General features: G+C 44.2%; 1 protein-coding gene across 1 annotated transcript; it reads left to right on the top strand.

Moving 5' to 3' along the window:
• Positions 1–1,327: 1,327 nt before the first annotated feature.
• CRHBP (corticotropin releasing hormone binding protein) lies at positions 1,328–9,532 on the top strand (the record flags this gene model as incomplete). Its single annotated transcript, XM_084224855.1, has 7 exons — positions 1,328–1,408; positions 1,846–1,939; positions 2,543–2,700; positions 4,577–4,787; positions 6,409–6,557; positions 7,858–7,975; positions 9,375–9,532. The coding sequence occupies 7 exons, from the start codon at positions 1,328–1,330 to the stop codon at positions 9,530–9,532; spliced, it is 969 nt and encodes a 322-aa protein (XP_084080981.1).
• Between the last annotated feature and the right edge of the window lie 1,306 nt (positions 9,533–10,838).

The raw sequence follows: 10,838 nt of genomic DNA, 5'->3' as shown, positions 1-10,838 counted from the left end.
GCTGAATCCTTGACCCTTGCTGTATCTCTGAGTGTCTGGTCATTTGGCTGGTGCCACAGGTCCCTGGGCCTCCTGGAATTCAAAAGGCTGGCAGTTCACAGCCTCTTGCTTTGAGCTCGGACTCCTGCCCCCCACACCTCCATCTGCAGCGCTCACTGCAGCTGCACACCCAGCTCCCTGCACTGAATATTCCTCAATACTCAGTGTCTGAGGTATAGGCTGGGGAGTGGCAGGGCAAACTGGGACACTGAAGCCAGAATTTGGGATTGCAGGGGTCAAGCTATAATTTTAACCTTACCAATCTCTTTAGAGAGTGAGCAAAAACCAGCAAGTAAGGCTGGGCTCTTCTGCAGCCCTTTCTGATCCTCATGGTCTCCAAGGCACCCTCACCTTCCTCATTAATTTTCCAGCCATCCTCTAATGCAAACTGGAACTAAACCCTGCAGTTTTCCAACAAAACTTGTAATTGCCAATGAGCTTCAATGGATTTCAGATGTATACCCTACGTCTAATACCTCTGCTGAGTTCCAGATTTTTAGTACTCTGCAGAGTTATGAATTTTCACTCACAGGCTCAGCTTTTAAAGATCTTCTCAGGTTTCCCTTGAGGATCAAGGCTGAAGCAGTATCAGGAGTTCTGTGATGAATATGCCCTTGGGAAGCCAAGTTTTCATAATTTCTGTATGAAAGCTGTTTTCAGGGGGAAGAGTTGTCTGGTTTCACCTGTGTGCTCAGTGCAGAGCCCTGGAGGGATGCTGACACAGGCTGCAAACCTGCCTGGGACACAGGAGTGCCCACCCAGGCCTGGCCAGCAGGAAGGACCCAGCACAGGCACAGGCACTGGCACTGCAGAGAGCTGCATGTCACAGAGCAGCAGAAGGTAGGCAGAAAACCCTGCAGGTCTGAAACACCCCGAGACTGCCCCAGGAGGAGGGAGGAATGCTCCTCATTGCTTGCTTTGGAAAAACTGGAAATAAACACAATGTATGAGTGCCCGGTATATATGCACAGGGATGGGCTCTCTCCCCCAGAGGTTTTCAGCTATTCCACCAGACGGATTAGAAGGGAAGACATCTGCCAGAGAGGGGAATTCAACCGCCTTGAAAATTTGTGGCTGTAATTTGGACCCTTGTCATGCCCACGTACTGTGTCACTGTGAGAGGAATTCAGTTACCATGGGTTACCCTATCAGTACGGGGACCAAGTGCCTCCCCTCCCAACAGCTCTATAAAAAGAGTCGCTCCAAGACACCCCAGCGGCTCCTGCATACCGGCACAGACCCGGAGAAACTTGGCCACGGGGGGACGGCCGCCAGAGGAGGTGCCAGCATGCCGTCTGCTTTCCAGTTTCAATGCCACCTCATTCTCATCTTCCTGGCAGCTTCCAAAGGAGAAACCAGATACCTAGAGGTGAGCAATAGGGCTAGTGATTAAACATCTCACTGTGCTTTTAGCTGCTATCTTCTAACTTCTGCTCTCACCTTTCAAGCATTGTGCTTTATTCTCTCTCCCTTTCCTATTCCCACTTCTCCTGCATTAAACTTACACCTGGGCAACATTAATGCAACAGTCCCATGTATTCTGTACTACCCTTCTATTTATTTGTGCTCAGCAATATTGCTGAGGATTTAAGAAACTCTCAGCGCACTTAGCTGCTGGGCTCACCTCTTAGATCCCAGGTTTATTTCCCCTCTGCTGCAGGTTGGCAGCTTTCAGCCTGAGCTCTTCCAAAGCTGCACTGTTTCTGGAGGGAGGACACAATACGCTGTGCCTGCTCTTGGGAGGTGCAGGGAGTGAGCTGCATTTCCCTTTGCCCCAGACTCTTTTTGCCCTCCGTCTTTAACCAGGTGAGGGATGCTGGTGAAGATGACCCCTTCCTACTACTCAGTGAGGATCTGAAGCGAGAGCTGTCTGCAGGACAGATCTACCGGCGGTCACTCCGTGAGTTTCCTTGGTGCTCTGGTAGGGACTGCTGGCAGGTGGAGAATCCTGGGGGTACCCCAGGGAGGGAAAGGGGCTAATTGGGAGTAACAGCTGCAGGAGTTTTTGCAAGACTAGGGAGAAGAAGGACAAAGCATTAAACACGCAGGAACCTGCGGTTTAAGGCAGAGGGCTGGGGTTCATAGTTAATGGTCCCAAATAACTGGAGTAAGATGTGGATTCCCCACCCATGCCCCTGGGCAGGGTCACATTGCCAAGGGGTGGGGCAGGTGAGGCAGCTGTGACCGGAGAGAAATCTGAAAGAATAGTGTTTGTGCATTTGTGCACATATACTGAGTTTTCTGCTCAGAGATGCATTGACACACCATCCCCCTCATCCCCCCCCGTGGCACGTTTGTGCTCACACCTGCCAGTTACTATTTATCCTCTGACGCTCACCAGGCTCCTAATTGCTTCAGCTGGCTCTCCCTGTCCTCGCTGCCAGCCGGATCCCAGTGCGGGGGGGTCTCTCCTATCCCCCTCCTTCCCTGCACAGTGGGAGCTGGCACGGGGTCTTCCCCCAGAGCGGGCAGAGGCAGCAGCCCTTTGTCCCTGCTTCTCCAGGGTGCATTGACATGCTGAGTATAGAGGGGCAGTTCACCTTCACTGCAGACCAGCCCCAGCTGCACTGCGCAACCTTCTTCATCGGGGAGCCCGAGGAGCTCATCACGATACACTACGACTTTGTGAACATCGACTGCCAAGCGGGGGACTTCCTGAAGGTAAGAAGCTGCCAGCCTCAGCTCTCCTCTGACTTGTGAGCTGTGCGCTGTGTGTGCAAGGGGCAGGCGAGTGCATGTGCACATCCTTGTGTCGTGTGTGTTTGTGTGTAAAGAACAGGCAAAGCGATGCCTCTGGGATGGCTCTTTCTGCTCCCTGAGGCACTCTCAGCATGTGTCCCCCCCATCACCACTCCTCCTCAGCAAAGTCAGATGCAGGATGAGGATCCCTGTCCAGCCTACAGTGCTGGCTCTTCTGAACTTTTCCAGAAGTGCCTCTATGCAGTGTCCATACCCCGGTGGACCGCTGAAAATTTGGTCAGTAGCATTTACTCATTGCACTGTGAATCAGATGAGCCCAGCAGATAATGATACGGATCTCTGGATCGTTGTTACTGCTCTGGGACCTCTGCTCTCAGGTCACTTAACATCAGATTAATAGTGAGTGGATCCCTGCAGGCTTTCTTTAAAATTTCCCTGCTAGAACTTTTCAGGACATTGGCTCTGAACAGAAAGAGGCTCGTGACTCAGAACCATTTATACTCCAGTGTTAAAAAACTTTACCAGCACATTCCTCTGGCAGGCAGGAGCTTTCACCAAGATCTGCACTCAGTCAAGGAGAGAAGGGGAGGCTCAGTGGTCCCTGGCTCCCTTTGCCTTGCACTTTTCTGCAAGGCACAGAACAGACCACGTCCCATCTAGTGGCAAGCTGAAGTCCAGGAACAGAGTGAAGGAGGAAGGCTGCCCTTCAGCCCTTTCCTTGTCTCCTGGTCAGAATTTTGTCCTTCCATTCCACATTTTGGCTGAGATCTCTCCCCACATGGCTACAGGGAGGCTGATTTCAGTCTCTTGTGGCGTTAAAGCTTTTGTACCTGCACTTATGGTCACTCACAGAGGCTAGAAAAATGCCGAGATATCTTTTATGTTTTAATGAGCTTTCCTTTCTATGGTAATGGTGTCCCAAATTCTCTATTATATTGCTATATATATATATAGGCAGACTTCCCTCATGTAATTTGAGCACCTGCATCCTATTACTTCACAAACTAACAGTTTGGGCAAACCCAGAGACAGATCCTGATGCTTTTTTCATCAGGAATTCTCACATCAGAATTATTGACTGAAGTGATGGCTGAACCTGGTCCCTGAATTTTGGGAGTATTGACTGAAGTGTTCAAGGAATTGCCATGTGAGAGCAGTTAGGAGGGAATTGAAGCTGATGGCAGCTGCGTATCTATGCTAGAACTAATACATATTTCTACTTCTGATCTGAAGATGGTGAAGGAAAATTGTTGCTTTTTTGTTATGAAGGAAAGATTTGTAGAAGTTGATGCTTAAGGTCCAGATAAATAATGCAGGATTTGTTTTGTTTTCTAGTGGTTAGGATGAGGTAAAATAGCTGACGCAAGTGAGAGCAATACTGCCAATAATTCCTCCCCAAAGGTTTTTTTATCCCAATATCTCTGCAAGACCACTGGGACCATTAATGACAAGCTGTAAAGCATCCAAATCAAGCAGGTCAAAAACTCCTCATAGTACAGTGCAATTGCAAAAAAAAAAAAAAAGAGATGATGCTGAAGAAAAAATAGATACCTCCCTCAAAAAAAAAAGTTGTCACCTGAAGAAGATAACATATGAAGAAGATAACATTAAAAGTTACATGTATCCCTTTCCTAAACATCCATGAATAATGAATAAAAATCCATGAAGCATAAATAGTTAAATATTAGGAAATCAATAAATACAGAGAATTTTTGTCTTCAGTTTGTGGCTTTGAACAGGTTATATGGTGTCAAAAGAGTGCCTGCTATACTTCATGTTTCTGTTCTCTGCTAGAGTATTAAGCAAAATCTTGTTTTATATTACTGAACCTCTGTAGGTGTTTGATGGATGGATTCTCAAGGGAGAGAAATTTCCCAGTTCCTTGGACCATCCTCTCACCACTTCTCAAAGATATGTAGACTTCTGTGAAAGTGGGAATATTCAGAGGAGCATCAGATCATCACAGAACGTGGCAATGATCTTCTTCAGGATTCAGCTACCAGGCAATGGATTCACTGTCACAGTCAAGAAAACCAGCAATCTCTTCCGTAAGTCTGCATTTGATGCCACCAAAGGGGCTTGAATTTGGGGCAGGAAGCAAAGAGAAGGTGTTGCTTTGCACTGGGTTTTCTCGCTGCAGTTATCTGCACTGACGTGGCTGGGGTAAGGCAGGTGGAGTCATGTGCACCTGCAGGCTTCATTCAGGCTCTGTGTGTGTCCCAAGAGAACAAAGGAGCTTAAGAGATCACACAGGCTTCCATATGCAAGACCATAAGGCTCTTTCTTTCAAATAAGATCCCTCCCAATCTCATATTGGAATGTTCCAACACGTTTAGCTAGAACCAGTAGTATTAATTGAGCAACTTCAATCTCAGTGTTTTCTAGATCCGGGTGAACAATGAGAAAAAAATATTCAAAAAAGGTTAACACTAAAATCAGTGTATTGAATGGTTGTGTGGTAGCTATGAGAGATACATGATCACAGAGATCTCCCTGTAAGTTCTTTGCCTAAGCCTCTGAGCCGGCAAGGCACAAATTATCATAGAATTGTGGAACAGCTTGGGTTGAAAGAGATCATAAAGATGATCTTGTTTCAACCCTCCCCACCATGGCCAGGAGTGCCACATGCTAGACCAGGTTATCCAGGGCCTCATCCAACCTGGTCAGGACTTTTCCAGCAGTGGGGCACCCACAACTTGACTGGGCAACCTGTTCCAGTACCTCTCTTGAATTATGTTTTCCAGAGAGGACCGGACATTTTACAATTATTATTTATCTCCTAACTACTCAAAGTGACCAAAAAAACAAAAACAGAACAAACAAACAAAAAACAACAAAAAAACCCAAAAACCCCACCCAAGCAACAAGCAACCCCCCAAGAAACAACAAAATAAAGAAAGACACAAACAAACAAAACACACACATACACAAAAAATCCCAAACAAACAAAAAAAACCAAAACCCAAAACCCAAAAACAGTGACAGTACATCTGCTATGTCTTTACTCCAAGTTATTCAGACTTGGTCCCACAAGCTAGGTCCCCACTCTGGTGTGGCTTCATGCCCATGGATGTGATTATTGTATTCAACTGCTGAAGGTGCCTGGTGTCTCTCACTGTCCTGCTAAAGAAACTGCAGGACTCCAGATCTATGTCAGGGATCCCTTGGGTTGCTCTCATAGAAGATAAGTTTACTCCTTTACCTGAACTCTTAGGTTTTAACTTAAAAATAAAATCATGCTCTCGTTTCAATGAGATATTTTGTAGTGTAAGGAACTCCAGTTCAGAGGAGCAGAATAGGATTTAGGGAGTTGCTGGCAATATCAGGCAATAAGCTGTCAAAACTAAACACAATTCCTCCCTCCACCCATGTTTAACCTCCCTCAAACTGACAAACTGTACGAGCCCTTGACAGCATGAGCCCCTGATGTAAACTATTGACTGCTTCACCCACAGGTTCTACCAGACTTCATGCCATATAGCAAAAAAATGGGGAAGGAATTTTTCAGGAACAAATGCTATGCAAGAACCTCAGAAAATGCCGCACGTTTTTGTTTTCTGCACTTGGTTGTAACTCACAGTAATTAAACTATCTCTGTTTTTTGGTACTGTAATGATGCATGCAGTGATGACTGGACAAGTAACTCTTGTACCTTTTCTGGTGTCCCAGCTTGCAATGTCATCTCTCAGACCCCTTCAGGAAGGTTTACCATGGTCATTCCTCACCAGCACAGAAACTGCAGCTTCTCCATCATCTACCCAGTGGTGATAAAAATATCTGATCTTATCCTGGGACATTTAAATGGTCTCTTTTTAAAGGTGAGATCTTTATTTCCTAAGAAAATATTAGCATGTGCACTTTTTGTGGGCACAGAAGAGGGAAGGCTGTGGTGCCGGCGGCTAAGGCATGGGTGTTCTGGACTTCTTGTGTGCACAATGAGGGCTCTGGTTTCTCCCTGAGAGGAGAGCTGGGGCTGTCTCTGTCACTATTGTCTCTGTAATGTTGCAATGCTAGCCAAATTATGCAAAGTACCATTAATGAATGTAACGATTGCTTGCCATAACAAAGGGTAAGGATTTCATTATAAAGAAAGGAGCGGTCTCTCTGAGAGCTGTCTGTTTGTACTTAAATTAATGAAAGCAGAAAACATCTGAAGAGAGAAAGGAGCCACTAGATAGCAAGGTATTATCACAGACAAAATACAAAGGTGCTCACGACTGATTGCCTGCTCCATATGCTGAGCATTCTCTGCTCTGATCTGGGGTGTTTGGTGCTTAGTGACAAACCAACAGAAGACAGGAGCTATTGGTGATGCCTGTGCCTGGAAGGTGTAACAAGATGCCAATTACAAAATATTCAGAAGAATAGAGCAAGGAAATTTGTTTTTTCCTGCCAGTGAGTCTGACAGCCTGAGTTCTTCAAGGAGATTGCCAGTGTCTGAACAAGCCAGGTTTTGAGAGATGGGCAAGTGAATAAGTTGACTCATTCAGTGGTGAGCAGAAAAGGACAACAGTAAAGGAAGGTAAAGAAACCAGGCACTTAAATAGCAGCATAGGGATGACAGCCCAAAGGTGCTCAAGGTGCCATGCAAGATATTTTTGGCAAACAGCATTAATTTCAGGAAAAATGTAGGTTTAATATACAGTAAGCCTTTGCTTTCAGAAAAAACTGTTCTTTCTGTTAATTTCTACCTTAATTAACTTTGCCACAATGGGGCCATTTTAGCATGTTTTTAGGAATGAGTATGGTATAGTGGAACTGAAGGTCCTGCTTGCCAGCTGAATCTAGGAATACATACAGCTCATGCCTGCATTAATTTGATTATGTGTTTAAGCATCCAGAACCAGATTGCTCATCTGCATTAAAAGCAGTTGAATCAACACCTTTTCTAATTGTCAGTAATTTTCAGAGTCTACTTAGGTCTTTCTTTGGAATACCTTAAGAAAATTAACTTACTAATCTAAAATCAAGGTAGTGCTGCTCAGGATGAGAAACTGATTTCACACAGCTTTAAGCACAGGGGATTTCTAAAAGCTATTGTTAGCTCCAATAATGTCTGCAGAACTGCTGCATTTTGGAGATGAATGGTAAATAACTTTTGGCCTCTGCCTTTTTAAGAAACCATCTGCAAACTGTGCAGGAGTGGGAGATTTTGTAGAGCTTCTTGGAGGAGCTGGCTTAGACCCATCCAAGATGTTTCCACTAGCTGACCTCTGTCATTCCTTTCATGGGTCCGGTAAGAACTTCTTCCAATTACCTCCACGTAATAAATAATTAACCATAATCAGGCATGCAGAGACTCCCCCCCACATATCTGTACTTCCTGCTAGACTGGAGAACTTCACATTTAGCAGAACATGAGAGCTAAATCCCGTGGTTTGGCAATGTGTTACAGCACACCCATGCCCACCTTCATTTGCCTCTTTAGTAATCATTATGACAAGGCTGAATTAGACATATTTTAAAAATTCTTGTCCTATGATAAAAGTATTAGAATGTCAGCACATAAAAGGGTGTGGAAATTCACAACAAATGAAGACAGATTGTTACATTTTCAGTTAAAGAGCTTTTCTCTCATTTCCTCAGTGTTCCCAAAACCTTTTCCGCTGCTGGTGTAACACATACCCCAAAAGCCTCAGAGTTCCCATTCTATACTTTGAACCTGCTGGGGCTCTGAATCTGTTTCATTATCATGCTGGTCCAGTGTCTTCTTCCTCCCCATAAAAATAAGAACTTCCCGTTTCCCTAATATTCAATAGCAGACTGCAAAGTGTGGCAGTGATATGACAGACTAACCCCTGTGGCACACCTGTCATATCTCAGGAGTACCAACAGGGCACTGGAGAAGCAGCATTTCCACAGAGTTGCGGGGCAGGAAGGTGCCTGGCCCTTGTGGTCTCCCTTGCCCTTCATCACACTACAACTCACCACTCCAGGCACTTTTCAAAGATTTAACTGGTAAGTGCTGCTGTTGAATGATAATACTGAGCACAGGAATGAGATTAAAATCTGTTTCCCTGGTGGTGTGAAGGAAGTGCAAATCCATCTCAGCAGCTCCTGCTCTCCCAGTGACATACCAGATTTCTCCTCAAGTGAGGAAGTTCCCCCAAGCTCCTCAAACAAAAAGGCTTTGCCAAGCCTCCACTCAAATGGCTTGCCTAAAGCAGCAGCTGGAGACACTCAATTTCCCTCAGAGTGGGACCATGTGCTGGGCACTACCATTTGAGTTTGTCTTGATGGGACTCTCACATGCTTTGTTCCTTACACACAGATCCACTCGTCCCTCTAATGGGAAACATTTTGATGCTGCTAATTTTGGCTGTCTCCAGGATAGAGTGCCATTACCCTTACCCATCACTCATGGTATCTAACAGTAGCACATAGACATGCAGTAGCATTTGGATGAGGGAAGAATACTTGATTAAACACCCAAGCACTGCAAAGCAAAACTAACAAATGCAAAAGTTAATCAGCAATATCACCACCAGCAGGTTGCCATGACACATGAATTTGCTTTATTTCCAAAACTGCATGTACCAGTGCTTCATAATTCCCATCATTACATATCTCTTTTCTCTCACTTTCTCTTGTATAAATGTCTTTATATCCCCTTTATATCTCTTTTCCCTAAATAGCCCAAATGAAGATTGGCTGTGACAACACTGTGCTGCGAATGGTCTCCAGCGGCAAACACATCAACCGTGTGACATTTGAGTATCATCAGCTGGATCTGCAGGAAACAGAAACAAGAAAGGAGAACAGCATTGAGGAATTCTGCTTTCCTAGTATCTGAGAAACCAGGACATACATCTTCACATAGCTAATGAAAATCAAGTTCTATGATAATGTATTTTTTCCTTTAACTAGCTGGTGGTGTCAAGCCTTTCTATAAGCATAATTCTTTTCTCATACAAATCAGTCATTCCCATCAGCAAGCAGGAAAAGCAACAAATGTATTAATCTTTGTTATTATCATTATATTCTTTCTGCAATGTTTAAGCTCATTTACCATATTGAAAATCAATAGCAAGAATAGAAGGGTATTTTTCCTGTATTAATATTATTAGGAAAATAGAAAAAAACCTAGTCTGGGGATATATCAAACCCACAATAAATATAAACTTCATGCAGCAGCTTTATCCTTTTATATCAAGTATAAACAAATAAACAAAAAAAAGGTGGTGAAATACAATTCCTGTTTTGTAAGAGGAAGCCAAACATTCGTGTGCGTAAAAACTACTGTTTTACTTATGACTATAAATGTACTATTTATTTCTAATGACATGTTTTTAATAAAAATTTATAGCATGAGACTTCCTGACACAAGTCCAAATATAAATAAATACATTCAAAGAGTTGGCAAAGACTTCTTATGTTGTATTTTTTCTGAAGAGGTCTTTTAACACACTGATTAAACTTCCTAAGTCTTGTGCAGTTTTCTGGAAATGAAAATTTTGAATACATGTTGCTGAAGAACCATGAACTATTGTGAGCAAAAATTTGGTTTCTCTAGGTTGGTTTTCCCTTCACACAGAATAGGTTTCAGAAGTACACTTACTGGTACCTTCCCTCTTTCAGATTTTTGGTCAGGTGTCCTGCTGACCCATGAAGGGAAGGATGCAAAAATATTGATTTTTTTTTTTCCCTCAGGCCTTTCCAGGAAAGGACTGTCAGCCTTCAAGGACTCTGGGAAGCACAAGTACAGTAGAGGACCAGAGGTGTGTCCTAGCTTTGAGAGCAAGGTCTGATTGGTGGGGGGGTGGTAGTGCCAGTAACAAGACTAAGCTGTTCCTCCTCCAGGGCTCAATTGATGATGAAGCCTAAGTAATCCAGCTGTATTCCTGAAATCTTTCACTCTAAATTATGGCTCTAATCTCACAGTCATTAATCCAAAATCAAGTGTCTTGATTATTCAGCAGCTCTGCAGTTAATTTCCATGACTGAAGGGGGTGAAAACCACAGGATGCCTCAGACTCTCCCTCTTTTGGTTTTGGAAGCCCTGTTTTTGTTTTTGACTGACTCATGAACAGATGGATGTCTTTGGCAGACTGGACAGACTCAGGTAAGCGCATCCACCCCTGCAGGGCTGTGTTTATGGA

Source organism: Fringilla coelebs (assembly GCF_963513975.1).
Source record: "Fringilla coelebs genome assembly, chromosome: Z".
In the NCBI taxonomy this organism is placed as follows: Eukaryota; Metazoa; Chordata; class Aves; order Passeriformes; family Fringillidae; genus Fringilla; species Fringilla coelebs.
Note: the sequence above shows the minus strand (reverse complement) of the source record. Positions and strands in the feature narration are given on the sequence as shown.